The sequence below is a fragment of the Equus asinus genome, chromosome X (assembly GCF_041296235.1).
Source record: "Equus asinus isolate D_3611 breed Donkey chromosome X, EquAss-T2T_v2, whole genome shotgun sequence".
Lineage (NCBI taxonomy): Eukaryota > Metazoa > Chordata > Mammalia > Perissodactyla > Equidae > Equus > Equus asinus.
The window spans coordinates 119,892,498-119,916,219 of NC_091820.1; the positions used below are offsets into that span (position 1 = coordinate 119,892,498).

Consider the following 23,722-nt stretch of genomic DNA (forward strand, 5'->3'; position numbering starts at 1 on the left):
GAAATGGCAGCAGAGGTATTCCGTGTTTGAAATTCACAAAAATGAAATCTCTTCACTCTAACGTACTACTTTTAGGCTAAATCAGATGATATGAGGCTGAGTTCCATCTGGAATTTGTCTTGATGTTATACATGGAGAACTAAAATTCTAAATGTAACACACGTGTACTAGAACAACTCTACTTATTTGTACCACACAATGGACTGTCATTGCTAGTTTCCCCTGGTTTAAAAAAAAAAATTTAAGGAAAGGACTTTGAAAAATCAAAAGTCATGCTAATCTTCAAATAAACAGCAATGTTGAGATTGTGGGGATTCTTGTCACACCTGTCACCATTCCATGGAGAGGAAGGAACATCTATTGTATTTGTGAGATAGGACAGGCAGTACCATAGAAACTTCTCTGGGCTTTTACCCCACCCCTGCTTGCTCCTTGGTACAGGAGGAGGATTGACTTATCTGATTAGTAGTATTTGAACAAAAATAAACGCCCATTCACGGCTTAACCTCTGTATTCTGGCTCTCAGGTCAGAATGCCCTTGAGTTGAGGACCCTTTGTCTCTTGTAAAGAGAGCAGAGCTTAGTCAGGCACTGTTTTCCAGTGGCAGGCCTACAGGTCCACCTTGCTCTTAATTTCTAGCTTCCACTGAATTGGGACACAGGCCACTACTCTCAATGACACTGGAAGGGTAAGTCGTCTGTTCTGCAGACTCAATCTTCCCCACAGGTGGGTATCAAGGTACAGATTTGCAGCTGGAGATGGTAGGAAGCCTCATTAGGGCTTAGGGTCAAATCATGTTCTTGGATCCCATTTTACCTATAATAAAGCCGATACTACACTTTGTTTCTTACATGGCTCTTTGTGTTTATTCTCGTTTTGATTCAGAACTGGAAGGAGAAAAGCACTCACACTTGCAAACCCTAACAAGCAGTAGCAGTAACTGTAAAAGTAATATCTGACAGTTTTCAAAACACTTTCCCCATTTAACAGATATGAAAACTGAGGCTTAATAAAAGGCTTCTGTGATTTACCCAGGGTCAAATACTAATAATAAGTGGCAAATCCAGCACTAAAATTACAGTCTTCTGTATTCTTTTCACTGCATGTCTGAGTACACTCCTTTCTCTTATGAAGGTCAGAGAGGCACTTAAAGATCCCAAGGTCAAGAATGACAGCTGCTGTGATAACTTCACTAAGCTAGCAGGAGAGAAAAAAGCCTCCCCAAATCTAAGAATCTTACTACCATGAAACTGAATTTTACTGACGTAACACTGATTTTTTTTCCAGACAAATCTTTATCTAAAAATCAAGAAATTGAAAGAAATCCTCCAGACAAAATTATGTAACAAAGTTTAAAACATGATTATAATTTTTTTTGCCTATTAGGATGGAGTGGCCCTAAGGTGGGCTTGGTTGGGGACACAAACTGTCCCCTGCCAAGTAAGCAGGTGTCACAAAGAGTTTCTTCTGTGATTTGCTGAGCTGCTGGAGTTCAGCGCCACACAAGCAATTCCCTCATAGGTGTTTCACAGTCTCAAATTCCTTTTCTAGGCTTGAGATCAAAGGGCCCTCCCCTGTGTGGCAGGCAGAACAGATATGGGACCTCATGTACCACTGGGTTAGCTTGCCACAAATCATGTAATACTATTAGCATGGGGAAAGGCAGCTCCTCTAGGTTATAGATACACTTTCTGCAGTACAAATAAATCAATCACATGCCACAGTCCTAGCCAACTTGAAATGATTATTTAGGCCTGGTAATAATTAGTTCTGGTTCTGCCACTAATTAACCACGTGAGTTTAGACAAGTCCCTTTTCTGGGTCTAATTTTCTTCATTTGTAAAAATGATGGAGTTAGACAAGGTTGCCTCCAACTCTAAAATACTATGATTCGACATCTACTACTAGCCTCTATATTACCAACACATGAGGGTGACTCACACTTCATGTCTGCCGAGAGAAGAACTCCTAGAGGTTCAGGTACAATGAAGTCAGGAAATCATTCCAAACCTATTCCAATGTTTGGGGCAACTTAAGAGAGATATATTTGCATTTTTCTATCCTGCCTCTTTTGTGCCATTCTCAATCTCTCCCGCCCCCATGACAGTCCTTGAAGATGAAAAATTTCACACTGAGTTTCTAACAGACCTGAGAAAGAAAGAAGTCAGCTTACTTTTTTGATCCTCTAGTTATCAAGAAATGGTTTTATTTCTTGAAACTGTAATCAGATAAAAATGTCCAAAGGACTAAAGAAGCTATTAGTCTACTCTTTTTCATATTTTAATTCCATCTGAAGGAACAATAGGCTCTTCTTGCCTTTGGCAATATAATAATTCAGCTGACATGCTAGAAATACCACACACCAAGCTATAAAACGGTGGCATTTTCTCTCTTTAAAAACAATCAATGCTTTCATTTGTGGACTTCAAAGTACACACGAAATAAAAGTCTCAGTCCTGCAAATCTGAGGTAAATCAAAGGACTGTAGTGTCAGAGAAAAGTTTCCTGGTTCATTGTCCTTCTTCTAGGTAAGAAAAGAAACAAAAGTATTCCCAGGCAGACAGGTGCTCATCTCGTTTTATATTTCTCTTCCAAGTGGCCCTAAACAACTTCCCCTGATAACTCATTCCAATATAGTTCTTTCTTATGTCTGACTGAACCTCTCCTTGCTGCTCTGCAGGCCCACTTCCTCTTGATTAATCTGGCTTTGGCATGCTGGAACTGTTCACCGTCTTCCATATTGTCAAATCTCATTTTGACTTCCAGAAATTCTAAAGGAAACCTTGAGAACTGAGTTAGGGAGTCTATGACCAAGTTTAGATACCATCTGGAGGTCCTTATCGTATCATAACATCCCTGATGATGTTAGTCCACCTTAGTCAAAGTCATTTCTCCTCTCTGGTTATTAGTATCTCATCTGTAAAATGAAATTAATATGAAAATACATTAAGATAAAGAATCACTGTACCAATACAAATTATTATTAAATCAAAGGGTCTTCCTGGAGATCTTGAACTCTTGGGATTCAATCATTACTGCAAATGGAAAACAGTTGAAGATCCCTCTTCATACTGAGCTATTCATAATTAACATGAACTTTGGCAATATTGCTTAGTATTGGGCAGCACATATTTAAGTGCAAACCTATCTTTCAATACAGGCCCAGGAGAGAAGACAATGGAAACAGGACTATGTCTACATCTGGATGACCACTCTGGTATCATAATTACCCCAGGTGAATTGCCCACTCTTCCAGAGAGCTCACACTTTCTTTGACTACTAGTGTACCATGATGTTGCTTAAAACAATGCATTCAATTTTAGTCATCATCCAATTGGCCTTGTTGACTCATGGATTCTTCCACTTTAGCGGCAGTATTTGAGAAGAGAGATGGTATTTCTCCTGCTACAAAACCAGATGGATTTCAAAGCAGAAGGCAGTCGGCATCTTCTGGTCAGGAACTTATGATTTGACAAGGGTTTAACAGCCTTCTACACTGTAGCCGTATGGTATAATCTGGATAAGTGGACTCACTGCAATCTTAGACAATTTTTGCAGCTGCAGCATCACCGAGGAAACATTTCCATGGGAAAAAGGGTGAAATTCGAGAGCAAACACATTCTGAAGAATTCTGAGCTCACCTTAAGATAAAAGCTGCAAAGCAACCAGGTCCACAAAGACAGAGCTTGTGGTCAAATGTTGCAGTAATATCTAATCCAGATTACTGATCTACTTAACAGAGGAGTTGTGACAGGACATCCAAACTCCACCTATCAGTTTCCTTTGAGTGCTCACGAAATTTCACCTAGTAAAGAGGTAAAGATTACATTAGGGCCAGGTGTTCTTTTCATAAGCACCTAAATTTGATGTCTAGCTGCTCTAAGGATGTAATCTCACAAATATCTGGAGTTTGACCTTTAGGGACAAGTGAGGCTGTCATGTCAGTTGATCAACATTAGATACCAAGTGCCCAGTTTTGTGCATAGCTCCACCATGGGAGTGACAAGAGAATAACAGGGAATATTAAGGCAAAGGGAAAGCAATTCTTCAGCCAGATATGTGATCAATTGACAAATATTTCTTGAGCATCTATTGTGTGCAAGACACTGTATCTCTTCTAAAAGACATAAGAGTCAGGGGTTCTTCCAACAAGGGGCTGATGACTGAGTTAAAAGGCTGAGACGTATCTGTATGAACAGATAACCAATAGTTCAAGGTGGTCTATAATCAGTGTCAAGTGATTCATATGAACATAATGACCAATGGGTTTCCAAGGTATAAGTGAACAATTCTAACCTGGATTATCCATAAGGCTTCCTGGAGAAGGTAGGACTTGTACTAGGGTGCTGTCAGTTGGACAGGATTTTGACAGGTGAAAGAGGAGGGAGGGCATGCTAGGCAAAGGAAATGGCATGAGCAAGGCACTGAAGTAGGCAGGCGCAGCGCCTGTTTGAAGAAAGGTAGCAGATCACCTTGGCTGAAATAGAAGACATTTTGAGGAGTAGCAGAAAAGAAAGCTGAAAAGAAGGAACCATGGGATCTCAGAGTTTGAAGGGATCCTAGGGATGATCAAATCCAAGCTCTGCCCACCTTATTCTCACATAAACACAGCTTTCCCAGTGTGCCACCAATGTTTACTACACATTTTAGTAATGGGTCCAGATTCCTAATATCTACAGACATAGTAATTTTCGAACAGCAGTTAGAGATAGGCTTTGGAGTTGGAGGCCTAGCTAAACCACTTGCTGGATACTCACCCTTGGGTAAGTGTATTTAACCTTTATATCATCCCTTATAAATGTGGATAATAGTGCACCAACTTTGAGTGGAGGTAGGAAGAAAAGGAGAAAGAATGCTTGAAGGAGACAGAAAAGGAAGAGGAATCTGCAAAGTGTATTGCCAAAGAAGGCAGAAGTAGAGAGGAGGCCAGGAAGGCAGAAGTAGAGAGGAGTCAAGGAAGGGGAGGTTGTTAACAGCAACAAATAAAGCAAACAGCTCAAGGCGGTTGAGACCTGCCAAAAGGCCATGGACTTTGACAATTTGCAGGTCCCTAGTGACCTTTAAGAAATCAATTTTCTTAAGCATAAAAGGTATAGTTTTATACTTAAGTATATACATATAAAAGGAGAGAGGCAGTTTGTAGAAAAGGGAGAGGTAGGAGGGATGGGAAAGGAAGAAAAAAAGAATGTGTAGTGAGGAACTGGAGTTGCAGGCAAAGTCCCCTCCCTCATTTGCAGTGACAGGAGAGGGAGAGAGAGGGCTTTATTTCAAAGGGGTCACAGGGTTTGAGTGATGTAATGGCTGGATATGTAGCTCAGCTAGGAAGTGAAATAGCTGGTAGCTCCTGTAAAGACTTCCAACTCTACAGTTCCTTCTTGCCAAGATGCAGGGAATGGTGACAAAGGAAGAAAGAAGTTCCTACTCATAAAATATCTTCCCTCTTCCTTTTGTCTAGCACTGCATAGGAAGAAAAGACTATTATAATGCAATCTACCCATTTATAATACCATAAGATTGCCAGCTGAACAATTATAAGAGACTCCCTGTATAGTAAAACCTCATTAATTTGGACCACACTAATTTGGAATTTGTGGTAATTTAACCCGGGCTGGAGTTACCTTTATACTACTTACAACGAAAGGGTTCACTACGCAAATAATGTGAAAAAGATTGCAAGGGAGCTAATTTAGCCTGCCAGGGGCCTATTTCACCTATTTTAAAGAACATACTGTTTTTTAAGAACTTCATCATATTCATTATCTGAATGTAAATTGATTCTGCTAATTATAGATTAGCATAATCTACTGCTAAAATCCTGTATCTGCAACAGTTACTTTGCTCTCACTGAATACACTCATTAGAAATAAAACTGCAATTCTTTAAAGTTAGATCACAATTCAGATGAACGCATATGTACTCCTTCCCCACCCTCACACGCTAACAGTTCAGGAGGTATTACTGTGAACTAGCACATCACTTATCATGAACACAATGGAAAAACTAATAAGTGATCAATAAAGGCCTCAGAGCAAAACAGATGTCTTAAAGTTGATGCCCTAAATCCTGTAACACTCTCCAGCGTAGGTTCTCTTACAGCTGATTTGCCTCTTACTTAACATACTAACCTGATCCACCAACTTGGAAAGCAGGCTGTTTTTTGGCTTTTTTTTTTTAAAGTTCATAACTAACTAGAGGGAGAAAAAAGGCTGCTACATGAACGCACACTGAGAGAACTAGAAGTGGCTGCAGACTGCAGAAAGGAGACAGGACATGTATAAAATGTGGCTGTAATAACTAAAAAAACACCACAATCTAGAACAACTCAGTGTAGAGTTAAAAGGCCTATTTCCTTAGAAACCTTGAAAACTATAATAGAGTATTAGAGAGCAGTACAATAACCAATGACTGGAATTACACCTCTAAATGATCAAGAAAAGTTGAAATTATGTTGAATATATGCCTTAAAAAGGCAGACAACTTTATACACACATACATATATGATTTCTATCTATAATGGTTAACCTAAAAATGTGAAATGTATTGACACTCAAAAATATGAAGTTCATAGTATTATATAATAATAATGATAAAATAACAGCAACATTTATTAAGTGATTACTGTGTGCAGATCTCATGCTAAGCACTTTACCTATTAATTTCATTTTATTCTGCTAACAAACCTAAGAGGTAGGTTTTAGTATCATTTCTACTTTACAATTGAAGAAAGTGAAACTCAAGAGTTTAAGGAACCAACCCCAGGCCACTGACAGAGATAGAGCTGGGATTAGGACTCAGGCCAGTTCCTCGGCTACACGCTAGGCCTTTCAATGCTCCAGAAAACACAGCTCTCTAAGAATCACTCTTTTCCTGAGCACTTCAGATAGCTAATGTTTTACTGTATTTTCGTTTTTCCAAACTCATATTTAACAGATATCTTGATTTATAAGCAGGAAGACCTCTGATCTAAGTGTCAGATATGATGTTATATGTTTGTAAACATGCTCCATGTTATAAACTGAATGTAAAAGTAATAGTAAAAAACAGAACAAAACAAAAACGAAAACAATATGACATGTCTTTTAGGCCCATCCCATAATCTCAGATCACTCTCTATATACCACAGATAATATTTTCAAATGAACAGCCACACAACAAAGAGATGAAATTTTAACATATCAAATTACCAATTAAGATCTGATTCTCCTATTATTTCCTCACTCATTTTGGAGAAATTTAACATGAGAATAGGCCAATGGAGCATGAAAGAGAGGGGGTATTGCAGGGGAGGCTAAAAATTCAGTTGGCTGTTATAGAGGATTTGAAAAATCTGTTTGTCAGCTGTTCTAAGAGAGCTACGAGGGCACAAAACACATGTGGGCTTAGTGCGTAATGGGGGAAAGAGTGGTGGGGTAGGGAGATGCAAACATAAGCAGTTATGTGCATTAGAAACACAAGTAAGGGTAGCCTGCCACATGTACACACAAAGAAAACTGTACAGTGAAACTATTTACTCATGCAATTCTTTCTACCTAAATCAATGTTCTTTATTCATCTCTTCTTATCTCAAGCCTATCCATTCAAAGGACAACTACAAATGTCACTTCTGCCGTGAAGTGTTCCGTGATGCCCAAGGCTGAATTAAACTCCTCCCCGATTTGTGCTCCATATGCTTTTTTTTTTCCTTTTACACATTTACCACATCACTGATGATACTCTGTCTTGTTATTAGAGTTATTTATGTATGTGTTTTTCCCTCCTCTATCCCACCATGAGTTCCTTGAGGGCCGGGGACTCTTTCTCATTTCTGTAGTTTCTACAAACCCTAGCACAGTGCCCACCACATACTAGGCTGTAGGAAAGTGTTGACTCAATAGCACTGGCTTAACAGAGTGCATTATCACCTAGCTTACCTGAAGGAGCATTTGTTCTCTTTCTTTTCTTGCTTGACTCCCCTCCATTCTCAATGAGGCCTTCTGTGACCAGAGGGCCACTGGCACTACCAAACTGCAGGGGCTCGTTGTTGTTGGCAGGGTCAAAGGGCAGCTGGTTCAATCCTAAAGAAAAAAAAGAAAGCCAAAATCCAGACTCCATTGAGGACTAGGATGTCTCCAGATTTTATTATATGAGCCTCTAGAGGAAAATTCTCTCACTCTTAAGAGCCTGGGAGTAACAGGTGAACTCCTTAAAGCCAGTTGCCCTCTATAATTTTTACAGTTCTTGTTGACAAGTATAGAATTAAAATATAGGCTTTTATAGGACTGTGGCTCTTGCATTTGTAAATTCCCTACTGTTTCTGGGAAATTAACATTTTTGCCAACAAGCTATTAATTGTCTTCTACTTCCTCCCTTAAAGAGATAGGATACTCTTTAACTGTGGCTATGGTTGGTCCCACTCTTCCTTTGAAAAAACTTGGCCACGTGTTCCTTAGATTATCTGTTGACATCTTTCCAAGGCTTGTTGAATTGATGCAGATATAATCATTAGACTATCCTGGTGTTAAAGTCACTTCCAACCATAATATAGAGGTTTCCAAAGAAGCACACCATAACTTCACAGCAAATAAGAAAAGGAAACAAAGATACAGAACTCGCAAGGGGGTTATTTAGTAGTTGGAGTGATGGGGAGTTACGACCCAGGTTTGGGTAGTGTTAATTCCATCCTCTTCAAATAATGTCAGAAGCATGGTCACTTTACTAGTTGCTGCTGCACCGTATAAAATGGCAAAAGGCATTTTCTACTCTCCAAGTCTTACACGGTTCAGCAAGGGACGAGTAGAGAGACTTTCTTACTCCTTTGGCAGCAGCACCTAGAATTTCAAGTGTTTCAATTAAAACTTCATGAAATGTGGAATCAAAAGCTTTGTCAAAACTCAAAGTTAAGCGATCTCTCCTAAGCCTTTTATATACTAGTTCCCTAATCCTATCAAAAGAGGAATCAGGTTGGCTTGCCATGGCTCATTCTTTAACCCTCAATTTTTCTATGGCCTGCAGCCGTACAATTCTTGAGGCAATGTAAAATATCAATAAAGGCTTGGAATTCAGTCAGCTACAGGTCAATCAAGTTTCATTAAAATGAATGCTAAAGTTCTAATAAAATGACTTTATGTTACAGTCATGTGCCACATAATGTTTCAGTCAATAACCAATCGCATACATAATGGTGGTCCCATAAGATTAGTACCATATAGCCTAGGTGTGTAGTAAGCTATACCATCTAGGTTTCTGTAAGTATGCTCTACGATGTTTGCACAACAATGAAATCTCCTAACAATGCATTTCTCAGAACGTATTCCCATTGTTAAGGGATGCATGACTGTACTATTTTTAATAAAAAGTACCCCTATGCTAACGTTTTCAGGCCACGTAACAAGTAGTAGTTCTTCAGCAATCAGACTCCACTAGGTACACCTCCATTAAATGTCTTCTGGAACCCGTCAAACATTCTTCCTTTACATTATCTAACTAAGTGAAAGAATGAAAACTTGCTTCTGTAAGTCAACCATTCACTGCATCATATCTATGTCCCATTAAATCCCTACTATGACTAGAACTAAAGAAACAAACACCGATTGCTATGTATTAGAAAATATTCAGATCATGACCAAGACTATTTTCAAAGACTAGATTTTTATATAATTTACACATGAAGTTATTTCTTGTACCTGAGTAGTCCCAGAGTCAAATATGTGTAGTATTCCAAAACTTTTCTTGGTATTTCTTTCTGCAATATCATACTGACCAAAACAAGTTTGACGGAGGGTAGGATGGTATAGTGGAAACTATGTATGTTGGAGCCTGACAGATGAGGGTTCAAATCCTGACTCTGTCTTTTACTAGCTGGGTAGCTTTTGGCAATTCATGTAATCTGCCTTAGTCTTAGTTTCACAAGGTGTAGAAGGGATGTGATAACATTGCACAGGGTTGCTGCAAAGATAAACATACTTTGCATAACATATATTTAAAGCTATGATTATCTTATTATTCTTTTTTTTAAAAGATTTTATTTTTTTCCTTTTTCTCCCCAAAGCCCCCCGATACATAGTTGTATATTCTTAGTTGTGGGTCCTTCTAGTTGTGGCATGTGGGACGCTGCCTCAGCGTGGTTTGATGAGCAGTGCCATGTCTGAGCCCAGGATTCAAACCGACGAAACACTGGGCCGCCTGCAGCGGAGCGCATGAACTTAACCACTCAGCCACGGGGGCCAGCCCCTATCTTATTATTCTAAGTGAATTAAAGTAAACTTTCCCTGTAAGTTTGTAAGTTCTTCTAAGGAGGATCTCGATCTCTCTCGATCTCTGTCCCCCCCACACAACTGTATCCTTGGTGCCTAGCACCATGTCTGGCATGTAGTGAGTGTTGAATGAATGCTCAATAGGTGCGAGTAGGTAACTCATTGTATTAACGCACGTAGTAGTTAAACACTTGACAGCTGATAATCAAGAATTAATGCCACAACTTAAAAGTTCTGGTGCTGATTATATTAACATTACTTAAACTAATTAGATTTCAAATGCAGTTCCACTATTTGAGTACTATACTGCAGGATGGTGACATCTTGATCAAAAGGAATGCTCAGAGATTAAAAGGTTCTGATTAATGATGGTTAATCAGAAAATTTTATTCTTATTTTGTTTTGCATTTGGTAATTTTACAGAATAATATGTTAGTCCATTTTCCTTCCTTAAGTAGATGACTGAGGATCTTACAGAGCTTCAGAGCCATGATCTGTAAAAGGAGGCTAATAACAGTACCTAACTCATCAGACTGTTAAAAGGATTAAATGAGATAATGTATGTAGGACATTCTGCATCACATCTGGCATATAGTAGATGTTCAATAAATATTAACTGCTTTTTATCATAATTTTGAATTTCCATTTTTAATTTCTAGAACTGTTAATGTACAATGTGAGGAGACTGGTCTGAATTTGCCCTGATCCAAGGATATACCCTTCTTTCCCCACTGAACCTTTTCATTGCTATTTGTACTTTTTTCTAAAAGTTGAAGGAGTCCAGGAAAAAAATCTGACAAATTAAAGGTATTCAGTCATAGGCATTTGACTATAATTGTACTTGCCTTTTATTTAGTCCCAGATGATAACTCTGGGGATTTAGGTATTTGTTTCTTGATACTAACGTACAGATTTTTATTTGGCACTGAATAAGACTGAGATTTCAGGTATTTTCTGTATATCCACCTCATATATGATCCAGATATATGAAAATCCTGAAAATTTGGCACACTATCTCAGGCCTTGTTTTTTATAGAAAAAGATCTGATATCAAGGAGAGAAAGACATCCGACTCAGTAAGCTGATTCATTGAATACAAATCCAAATTTTACGTTATCCAGGACCCAATACAGTCTCCAAAGATTTGTAGTTGAGAACAAGGGATATAGAGATAGCAAAATCCTATGACATCAGTGCTTCCTAGCTACTTTTATTGTATTGTTTCATTCCTTCCCTAAGATAGCACTACATAATCCAATAAATCAGTAAATTAATAGGTACTTACAGGATCTTTTCTGTGTCATGTATGTGTGATACATGCCAAATGCTATTTTAAGTAAAAGAATCCCATTAAAACTATCTAAATTCTAAAAAGAAAGCCATCACTTTAATTTCAAGAATTGTCGTTGCTGAAATTTCAATTATGATTTAAATGTAAAATATTAGCAATTACTATATTGTACTTCTCACCCCAACTACAGACTTTATCCTTAAATCTCTTATGGAAGCTATATCATATTTCTACTAGACATGATGAAACTGGAAAATATTAGATTAGGAAGAAACTTTCGAGGTTATCTAGTTCATTCTTCTATGCAATGCAGGAATCTTATCTATAGAATTCCTGACAGGCCTAAATCCAGGCGGCACTTTTTAGCCTGGGGACCATTCCATGCTATCCTCTTCAAGATTCAGCTTGCTTTCCTTACCTTTTTAAAAACCATCATCTATTCTATTTTGAGGGTTCCTTTCATCTCCCTGCCTATGAAGTAGGATGCATTTTGTTGAATTGTTAACTTGCTTATTGTCCCTAGAGTGAGCACATGGGATGTCTAACTTTTTAAGGGTTCTACTGATAATCACTGCAAACAAACTCCAAGAAAACAAAAACCAAATGAAGGAGTCATAGATAATTAACAGAGCAAAGTTAGAAATTTTCTAATGTCTTATACATTTTTCATAGTCCTCGCCTTTTCATTCCTGAGGATATATTTAATAAAACTTTGAAACTTGCCTATTCATTTCTCCTCACATCGTTTCCCCTCATTGCCTAACTCCACAACATGCAGTTTGTCTAAAAGGAATCATGAATTGATAAAATAAAGGAAAATAGATAATAAACATTAGTGTCGTAGATTTCTGCTATTTCTGTATCTTATGCTCACAATTAAACAAGTCCATCTTGTAACGTAATCTCATCTAAAAGCAGGTTGACTGGTTTAGACAGCTGACCAGCTGCTATTTCATGTCATGTCAAAATACAGATTATCTGACTTCATAACACACATGAAGTCACTTTAGAAAGTATGCATATTGGAAAGCGTGGGGGTGGGGTCCTTGGAGAATGACATTTCTCACCCAATGGAACCAGGGGATTAAACATCGCAGAATGAAGTGTGATTCTCAGTGAATCCTCCAATCTGCAGGTCAAGGAGTTCACATGCAATGATGTCTGCCATACAGATGCAAGTAATGCCTGGGCTTTGAGGACAGCACTGAAGAATTTTCATGATTCTCGTGAAAGAAGATCAATGATCTCTTTGTGCCCAGCTGCTGTTATCGTTACTGTGACAATTCACTTTACAGAGCTTTCCACTATCAAGTTAAATTAGGACTAACCTTCATGATGCAATCTAACACTTTTAATGGTTGCCCCAGGTTATAGTACTGAAATGTGACCCTTGGGTTCCTGCCACTTATTTGCAGCTGTGGCCCACAGACTTAAGGTGGTACAACCTTAGCAAAAAAGGAACACAATTATTCTCTGGATTAGTTCCCTTCAAAATAAAATGGATAGGTCCTGTGAAATCTGGTAAATTCAATTCAAGGCAGCAATCTCCAGACAGACATTCATGTTGAAAAAATAGAATATCAGTTTTTGGCAAAAAGAACATTGTAGCTAATTTGTGTATAAAACAAATTTCTGTAACCTGGGTCCTATTTTCCAATTGACTTCAGTTTAAAATCAGATATGGGACTCGATGGTAAAGGAAAGGAGAGGGTCTCCAAATTAGTTTTTAATTCAAAACTTTTGCAGAAATAAGGGGTGAGGGTAATGGCCAGGCCCTTAATGTGCTGTCAGATGCTTTTGTAGGATTTATCCATGCCTGGGAGCCCCTCCTCCTTCCTCACTTTAGGCGTGAAAACCTCTGACTTTACATTTTCAGCTCTCACTACCCAGCCGCTCCACCTGCTACTTCTGAGGGAATATTTACAATGTCTACAAGAGTTGAACTGCAATATCACTCTCCAGCCACAGGGGTTAACGGCCAAAAAAAATGAACATTTCTCAGTTCCAGGTCTTAGCTGATGTCAAACAAATGAAACCTACTTTGTCAATTTCATGAGTTCAATATTCTGTATAACTGGTTTAGCTGAAGCAAGGGTAATTGAAAAAGATTAACGGGTGAGTGAGGGTAACGGGGAGGTGACGAAAAAGAAAAGGGCCAAAGTCCTCTTCTGTTAAGGTGCTTGTTTGAATGGTGGTGAAGATAAGAACTTTCAGAACAAAATTTACGCTTAAGTCACCTTTTTCAAGGTGTGATACAGGTCACAGGCAGATTTTCATTTACGGTGACCCTTCAGCAACTTGTAGTGATTCCCCAAACTTCCTGGTCAGGCATTCAAGTCCTTCATAGTAAGGCCCCACCCATTCTGAGCTTTGTCTCCTACTACGCGCCCCAGCTTGTACTCTACCCCAACACTTCTCAAACTTTAATGTGCACACACGTTCCCTGGAGATCTTGTTAAAATGTAGATTTTGATTCAGTGAGTCTGGGTTGTGGTCTGCTTTTCTAAGTTCCCAGATGACGCTGATCCTGCTGGTGTGGGGAATCACACTGAGTAGAAAAGGCTGACACTTACGGGACTATCTAGCATTCATCGAATCATTCCAGTACTTTCCTACTTCCACACCTTTGGCTCATGCTGCTCCTCCATCTCTTTCTTGATTTCCAACCTTCAAAATACTATCCTTCCTTTAGAGTTTACCTTAGATACTATTTCCTTCATGATGCCTTTGCTTAATCCACTTTCACCGAACCCAATTCACACACAGCAATGGAGCAGGGCCCGCAGGGGAACTACCATTCATTGGCTGTTAAGAATGTGCCCTGCTTTACATATATCATCCCATTATTTTATTTTCTAGTTATTATTCCCATTTTACAACAAGGAACAGAGTTTAAGTAAATTTCCCAAGGTCACACAGCTAATAAGCAGTAGAATAAGGAACTTGGGATTTTTTAAAACACTATTCTTGCCTTCCTCAGATCTTAACCTGTACTTTTTCTATGACTTTTAGAGCATGCCTTGTGTTATAATTCTTTGAGTATTTGTCTTATCTTCCCCCTTCCCGCCTTGCCTTGCCCTACCACCATTAAAGTTGTAAATTCCTTGAGGACAGACTTTACATCCCATTTTTTAAACCTCTCCTACCCCAAGATGCCTGGCATGGTACCTTGTATAATATCATAAGCTCTCAAGAAATGTGCACTGAACTGAACACAGCTACAAATTTCAGTGGAACAGTTGTGTTTCCCATCCCAGATGCCAACCAACCTGCTGCTGGGGCTCATATTAAGGGAAGAAGGAAGGATGACTTTGGGGTTCCTTCAGCATTCTTGGTATCCCCTCCATCCTAGGATCCCTGAAGACTCTTTCGAGAGTAGTGGTAGACTATCATACACTCTACCCTTAACCTTGACTCTGCATAACTTCGTTCTCCCTTTCCAAGAGACAGAACAGTCCTTCCACTAAGACCCTTATATGAGAAAACACTATAAAAGAAACCCCACATATGGATCTTTTCTTAATAGTTCTATAGACACCAGGTTACAGATTCCTGCTTTACAAACTACAGTTAAGAAAAGGCAATCTCTAGAGATGTGCTGTCCGATACAGTAGCCATTAGCCACATGTAGCTATTTAAATCTAAGTTTAAATGAATCAAAATTAAATAAAATGAAAAGCTCAGTTCTTCAGTTACACTAGTCACATTTCAAGTGCTCAATAGCCACACGTGGTTAGTGGCTACTGTATTGGACAGCATGGTATAGCATATTTCCATCATCACAGGAAGTTTTACTAGACAGCTCTGCCCTAGAGTAAGACCTGGATTCAAACCACATCTGCCACTTACTAGGTGTGCCACTTACAAGGTGTATAAGACAAGTCACTTGATCTCTCTGGGACTGTTTCTGCAGTATAAAATAGGGCTGATAATTTTCCTCACTTCCTCACAGGGAAGTGAGGAAAATTAAATAAGAGAATGTATGTTTAGGATCTAGCATGTATTAGACACTAAATAAGTGTTAGCTCCCTTCTTCTAACCCAGTCTTGGACTTATATGCATTTGCCTCAAAAATGGAATAAGAAAATTTGAGTAGTGTGTCTCCTTAGGCCCTCAGACTACATTCTATTTATTGCTTGGAAGATGTTAGCCTTGCATTCCTTTTATAAGCCTTTTTCTTTCAGATAATACACAGCCATCAAGGTAAATCCTTAATAAATAATGCTGGGAGTAGTCAGTGACTGCTCTTTGCTTCCACTATTTTTAGGAGGAGAGACCATATTTGTCACCACCTTGAACTTTCCAACATGAAAGAACCACATTTTCCCCTTACAACTAAAATGCCTCCTCTCAAAGCTTTAATCAGTGCTCAGTTTCAGCTGGGTGCTGTATTATTAGAATACTGCTAATGGTGACACTAGAGCTGGAATGGAGAAGGACCATTTCTCTCTAAATCCATATTTTCCTATGCTCCGAATGTTCTCTGTTTTTCCTGTAGGGCTGACATCTCCCAGGCCTGATAAAGGTGAATTATTTGAGAAAAGCCTGAACTAAATCTGTTAAGGCGTTTGAGTTCCATGAGCAGGAAAGCAAAATACATATTTCCAACTTCAAGAAGAAGAATGCTTCAGGACTTTTGTCCCCTGTACAATTTAAGGCCTGGAAACACAGTAAAATCACATTCCTCAATGAAAACAAAGTTCAAAAAAATTGTTGATTTGATAGAACAGTTCAAAGTGACAGATGGTAGATGGGCAATCTATCATTTTCCTTAGGATAAAGTCTGGCAGTCTTCAGAGGAACTGAGAAGAGAAAGCTTTATTTTCCTGTACTTTAGCCCTGGGAACAGTAACGGCAATTACCCTTCTCTCCACATCTTTTGGGGTGGGGGATGAGAAGATGGTGATTCATCAGTGGCTGCTTTGAGCTGGCTCTAGGCCATGCTGCAATTCCTGTTGACCAATTTTCCACCTGAGTGACAGGAAAAGGGCAGGTTCCTAACACACTGACCATTAGGTTATCTGTTTAATACTTGCCTGAGAACGTTCCCAGAGGTACTGTATTATGGGTGTCTCTGTCTAAATAAAATAAATAATTGCAGATTTCAGAGCCTGAGGATAGAGAGTTGTTCTGGTATTGAAATTAGTGTCTATCTTGTCAGATACGTAATGAGGTCTTCCCTTCAGGCTGATTGATTTCATAAAGCTGAAGTAATTATCAAAAGTAAGCACAGTTCTTCCTTCAGAAACCACTCTACTGCTTTTGAAAACCAGCTAGTCAGCTGGATCTGGTCAGGAGCCTAGGCTGATCCAGTTCTTTGAGTAGGAACAGTTACTACACACAGAGTACACAAATTTCCTCTAGTAGATTCTTAAGATGCCAGTAAATAAATTATAAACAAGGTTCAGCAAAATAATTTCACGTGCTGTAAGTGAGTGAAAATTGAAGGAGCAGTCAGATAAATCTGCATTTCAGTGTAGGGTGTTTTGAAAGGGAGAGTGAGAGCTGCAACTCTATTGGTCTTTGGAGAGTTAATTTTATCAATTAATGTTAGAAAGATATTGGCATCCTTTAAGACTGATGGAATGAATAACATTTATATCTTTGCTTTTCCCAAAATTACACAGTGATTTCACCAGATTTCCTTTCTTCATTCATTCAGGCTTCATTAACTATTTATCCAATCACTGTGCTACAATTTTAATTACCTTCTAATTAACCAATGATGAGTTTGTGATTTAGCATTTCCTAAAGATAGAACTACATAAATACAGTAAATCTTCATTTACATGTTCAAAAGTTTTATCCTCCCTCATTCCCCCCATCCCATTAATTTTGCTATAGTGTATCATTAATGTTCTGGAGTTATGCTTTCTGCATTCCTGTCTTTGATCCTCATTTGAACTAGTTTTCCAAGAATGTATGATAAATAGCCCTGCTATTGGCTGTGAAATTAAACATACAGGAGAAAACAGAGGTTCCTGTAACATGCTAATGCATCTTTAGAGATCTATACCTCTCCTATAACAGTTCTACCTCAGGAGTATCAATCCCGGGTGTTAACAAGTGATTAACTCCTTTAGAGAAGTCCCTGGGCTGAAGACAAACCTACTAGCTAGGGGAAAGCCAGAATCTACTCCTTCAGAAAACACTGTAACTATAAAGGAAAAAGCCTGCAAAAAAGAACTAATCTGTGTTTGAAATAAGTTTTAGTACTGTTATAGTATAAAAGAAAAAGTAGGATCTTAATTTTGCTCTATTCTGGAGTCTAACTGAGGTATTCAATACATATTGGAATGAATGAATCAATGAAATAATACTGACAGATAGTCTCTCTCCTTATTTATCCAATTCATTCAAACAATTCTGTGTGCCTGGCAGTGTACTAGGCCCTAGGATTTCAGTACTTGATAAGACAAAGCTTCTTTCCTCAAAGAGATCACAACCAGAAAGAAAGGCAGATAAATACACAGGAAATCTGGCCCAAATTACTGCATCAGCTTCATTCCTTGCCACTTCCCCCAAGCATCCTTGCTTCAGTCATACTACACTTCTCAAATTCCTCAAACATGCTATGTCTTCTCGTGTCTCTTTGCTTTTTTTAAAAAAATTTATTTTATTGTGGTAATAACACTTAACATGAGACCTACCCTCTTAATTTTTAAGTGTACAATATGGTATCATTAACAGGCATGATGCTGTACGGCAGATCTCTAGAATTTATTCATCTTGCATATTTCAAACTTTATGCTTGTTGATTAGCAATTTTCCATTTCCACTGCCACTCAAGCCACTGGTAATCACCACTCTACTCTCTGATCCTATGCGTTTAAATATTTTGGATACCTCATATAAGTGGAATCATGCAATAGTTGGCCTTCTTTGACTGACTTATTTCACTTAGCATAATGTCTTCAAGGTTCATCCATGTTCTAGCATATTGCAAGATTTCCTTCTTTTTCAAAGCTGAATAATATTCCATTGTATATATATACCACACTCTCTTTATCCATTCATCTGTCAGACATTTACGTTGTTTCCAAATTTTAGCTATTGTGAATAATGCTGCAATGAACATTGGGGTGCCAATATGTTTCTGAGATCCTGATGCCAATTATTTTGGATAAATACCCAGAAGTGGGATTGCTGGATCATATGTCAGTTCTATTCCTAATCTTTTGAGGAACCTCCATATGTTTTCCATAGCAGCTGCACAATTTTGCATTCCCACCAATAGAGCACAAGGGTTCCAATTACTCCATATCCTCACCAACACTTATCTTTTTTTTCTTTTTTGATAATAGCCATCTTCACAGGTGTGAGGTGATATCTTATTGTAGTTTTGATTTGCATCTCCCTTATGATTAGTGATGCTGAGTACACATTTTCATGTAGCTTTGGCCATTTGTATATCTTCTTTGGAGAAATGTCTATTCAAGTCTTTAGCCCATTTTTCAATTGGGTTATTAGGGGATTTTTTGCTATTGAGTTGTAGGAGTTCTTTATATATTTTGGAAAATTTTTAATCCCCTATGTTTTCTCCCACTCAGTAGGTTTCCTTTTTATTCTGTTGATTGTTTTCTTTGCTGTGCTAAAACTTTTTTAGTTTGATGTGGTACCACTTGTCTATTTTTGCTTTTGTTGCCTTTGCTTTTGGTGTCATATCATGAAATCACTGCCAAGATCAGTGTCATGAAGGTTTCCCCCTATATTTTCTTCTAGGAATTTTTCAGTTTCAGGTTTTATGTCTAAAGGTTTAATCCATTTTAAGTTGATATTTGTGTATGGTGTAAGATTTGGGTCCAAATTCATTCTTTTGCTTGTGGATATCAGTTTTCTCAATACCATTTGTTAAAGAGATTATCTGTGTTTCGTGGTTTTTGGTTTTTTTTGGTGAGGAAGATTGGCCCTGAGCTAATATCTGTTGCCAATCTTCCTCTTTTTTTTCTCCCCAAAGCCTCAGTACATAGTTGTATATCCTAGTTGTAGATCATTCTAGTTCCTCTATCAGGGATGCTGCCACAGCATGGCTTGATGAGAGGTGTGTAGGTCTACCCCCAGGATCTCAACCGGGGAACCCCAGGCTGCCAAAGTGGAGTGTGTGAACTTAACCACTCAGCCATGGGGCCGGCCCCCATATCTTTTTCTCGTTATGCATTCTTGGCACCCTTGCTGAAGATCAATTGACAGCATATGTGGATTTATTTCTGGGCTCTCTATTCTGTGCTTCTGTACATACCATTCCCTGTGCTTGAACTATAATTTTCCCTTTTCTTCACCTGGAGAACTTTTACTTATCCTTCAAAACCCTGCTCAAATGTCACCTCTTCACTGAAATGTTTTCTATTCCCCAAAGGCTCTTTCCACAGGAGTACAGAGTCTTTTTATCAGAGCACTTACTGCAGGACCTCAGGGTTCATGCTGCATGTTTGTGGGTTTGTGTGTGATCTGCGTGGGGGGCTGTTAACATCTGATCTGTGCCTTAGAAAACTCAGGCTTATGGCAGAACGAGGGATGCAGTGGAGGTGAGAAGGCACCAGAGTCAGAGAGAGCAGTTAGATACCACAGTGATAGAGCAGAGAGATGACAGCAGTGTCACTTCAGACTGTGGCAATGGATGGAAAGAAATGAATGGATTTCAGAGATATTCATGAAGTAGAATCATGTGGATTTAGTATCTGATTGGACCTGGAAGTTGAGGGAAAGAGAGGAGTCTGGGATGACTCCATTTTAAAACCAAAGTCACAGTTCTGAAAATCCTGCAAGGTTTGTGGGCTTCAATATGAGAAAATGCACAATCTATAGGAAGCACATCCACAAAGCTATGCTGAAAAATAAAACCACTTCTAATCTCCATTTACCATGGCATAAAGGCTGCCAGGAAACACCAGCGAATGGCTTACTTGACCTTTACTATGTATTCTTAACAAAGCCTGTCAAAAGATATCAATCCCTCCAGAAAAAAAAAAAAGCATAACAGTCTAAGAGGCAGGATAACATAGTATTGGGCTAAGGAGGGAGAAAAACGTTTTAATAATAGGTCTCAGACTTGGTTTATTTTGTCTACAGCATTCACTGACAAAAGTGTCTCTGAAGGTCAGGAATACTTAATAGATTCCTTCCCTTTCTCCTTTCATATTTCTCCCTCTTCTTCTCCTTCCAAACGACTCCTCAAAATGGTCTTATTAGAAAATCTTGCATTTTAATAGCAGTTGTCTTTTGGTTATTATAGTTTGTTGGATTAAGCTGACAATTCTCCTTTTAACAACACTCAAAGAAAGCTTGGAAAAATTAATGCTACGTTGTTTTCCTCCCTGCCAAAGAATATAGCAATGTAATTGTCTCCTTGAGAAGAAGCACTATAATCATCTTTAACTTTAAAGTAAATTCATTTTAGGAAGATGCTTTGAGACAAACAACTGACAGAGCAAATCAGAGCTCCTAGGAGATTGTGAAGTGATGGACTAAGTTGAAGAGAATGCCATAGCTGAATACAATTCTATGAACATTTTCAACTTAAGAGTTTCTCTGTAACAAAATAGCACTGTATGGGAGTTAGTCATGTTACATGGTGTGAGATTGGCCTTGAACATTGCACAGATTCTTAACATCTGAGAGTTTTAGGCACCCGAGAGGCAGCAAGCATACAACCCAATTATTCTGATTAAACAATAGAGGAAGCTGTTGTACCAAGCGAAGTCACAGGAGTGTGACAGCATGGTAACTTTCCAAAACTGCTTTAAGAAGAATCCAGGACTGGAAAAGTCCTAAACATCCTCTCAATCCAACTGATGTCACTGGGATCTTGGAATGGGTCTCAAAAGCCAAAGTGTTACTCTGATTTAGAAGATCATTTCTACATGTATTCCCTCCCTAATTGAATCCATCTCCATCTTCCATTGTGGTTGTTTTGTTATTTTTTTCAGCCCCTCCCCCTTAGATGTGGGGAAATGCATCCCTTGGAGACAGATTTGGATTGGTAACTTTACAGCCTTCGTAAATTTACATGCTTAGAATTTCCTGGAAATTGGGCACCTGTCTAGGATGATGGTGGAAAGAAGAAATGAATTGCAATGAAGTAAGGCCTTAGATACCTGACCAAGCAGCCTAGCCTCCTGAGCAGATGCCCAGCAGGACAATATAGCCACAGTGCAGTAAACCAATTCTATTTAAGGGTCCTCCTCTTGGGATTCTAAAAGGCAAATGTTTACTTTGGTACACATGTGATCTACATCTGGTTTTCTACAAAATGAACAGCACCAAAAGCAGCTCCCATATTCTTTTGTTTTTCACCAGCTACTTCCTGCCTCGACTCAGTCCCTGACATCATAGATTTGTTAGGAGTGTCCCCAGAAGAGATTGAGACTTTAAGGCAGTGTGTCTCATCCTTGGCAACAGATTAAAATCACCTGGGGAAAATTTTTTAAAAATACCAATGCCTGAGTTCCACACCACCCCCCGCCCCCCCCCCCACAGAAATTCTGATTTTATTGGTCAGGGTGGGGACTACACATCTGGTTTTTAAAAAGTGATTCTAATGTGTAGCCAGGACTGAAAACCACTGCTCTAAATGGAGCAAATGAGTATGCACTCCCCAAAGTGCTGTATTTTTTATGTTAAAACCAGATAACACTTGGAGGGAAGTTCATTTACTCATTACCTATAATATGCAGGGAACTGTATTGGTTGTGTTGTATAAATAGGTTAGCCTTAAATGTGTCCAGTTTATGATGCTTCTATGGAAAAGATGGAAAGAATGATTAGAAGAGTTTCTGACAAACAAGCAAAGAAACTGAAGTTCTGGGAAAAAATTAGGCAAAGCATAATTATAGGATTATATTCCTTTCCTTGCTCCAGGAGATACCAGCTAAAATACTTCAGAAATATTATGTCTGCTTTCTTACCTCCAGAGAAAGATTCAAACTGCTTCAGGGATTGGCCTCCAATCTCACGATCCTTGGGACTCCAGGCCAGTCACCCCTGCCCTCAAGTAGACCATTCATTTATGCCACTACATGCACAATGTCATGAAGAATGTTGGGAAGCATTGCATCTAAACTACAACTAAAATTTAATAAAATCAGGCTGCCGTGGTTTGCCTATGTCACCTGTCACCTCAACGATTCCTCAGTGATCCCACTGAACTTTAGGAAGAATTTGGTAAAGTAAAAAATGCAAAGGAAGCAGTCAAGTATAGTGGAAGAACAGGCCACAAAGACACAGGCCCTGGTCTCTGGTCTTCCATCAACTCAGTGGGGAACATTGGGCAAGTCATTCTTGGTTGAGGTTTCCTCACTTAAAAAACGAGAATTGAACCATACACTATCTAAGCTCTGAGTTTAAGATAAAACAGCAATAACAAAAGTCTAGACGGTGGACATTAATAGAAACCCAATATAAAACTCAGTAATAGGGGTAGAAAACAAGAGAGGAGGGAGGCCTGGAAGAATACCTTCCTAGTATCACCTACTCGAAACTGACTTCACAGTCAGTAAATGATTTAATAGTAGTACAGTGAAGGCACCCTGAAAAAATCAAAGCATTTCCGACACTGCTCCAAAAACAATCTCTTTAAGAATTTTGCTAATTATGAACCAGAACTTGTGAGGGAGCACAAAGTTTTTTTTTAAATAGGATATTTAAATACCAATAAATCTTCTAAGTAACTTGCTATCAATTATCACTATTTAGAGTACAAGTATTGTGAAACTCAGAATAAGAATCTAATGCAGAAATGGTAAAAGCATGTCCAACGTGTTAGGAATAAATTATCCTAATTGACTGAAGCTTTGCTCACATATAAGACATTTCAAAACGTAATGATGTAATGACAAAAACTCCTGTCTCCCTCTGCCGAAGTTATAGGGACTGCTATTAAATCTAAGCATGGTATTTGTGTACACATAAGACCAGGCAACAATTACAATCTAGAGATATTTTAAATTTAATCTTTTTTATTTATTAGTATTGTTATACAGCAATGAGCATTCAGAAAAAAAACTAATCAGTGTGCATTATGCAACAATCAGACAAAATACTCCTAATCCTCTGTCATTCTTTTTCCTTGGCCCCTGGGTACTCATTAAAGGTTAATTTATTTAAATCTCTCAAACATTCATTTCAATCTACTTTAATAAACTAATGAATCTTTGGAACTTTGCCTAATCAGCTTATGTTTTCTATTTTAATACATCTATAA

General features: G+C 38.5%; 1 protein-coding gene across 17 annotated transcripts in view; it reads right to left on the bottom strand.

Moving 5' to 3' along the window:
• The window catches only part of ENOX2 (ecto-NOX disulfide-thiol exchanger 2), a 259,106-nt gene that overhangs the window by 148,383 nt on the left and 87,001 nt on the right, over positions 1 to 23,722 (bottom strand). For 12 of the 17 annotated variants that reach the window (XM_014852950.3, XM_014852953.3, XM_070501969.1 and 9 more), the window contains one exon: positions 7,911 to 8,054. The exons of the other annotated variants lie outside the window; for them this stretch is intronic. Coding sequence is in view for 1 of the 12 variants with exons in the window: in XM_070501967.1 (XP_070358068.1) it covers positions 7,911 to 8,054 (144 nt within the window). In the remaining 11 variants the exon portion in view is untranslated. The remainder of the gene's footprint in view (positions 1 to 7,910; positions 8,055 to 23,722) is intronic. 17 annotated transcript variants of the gene reach the window in all.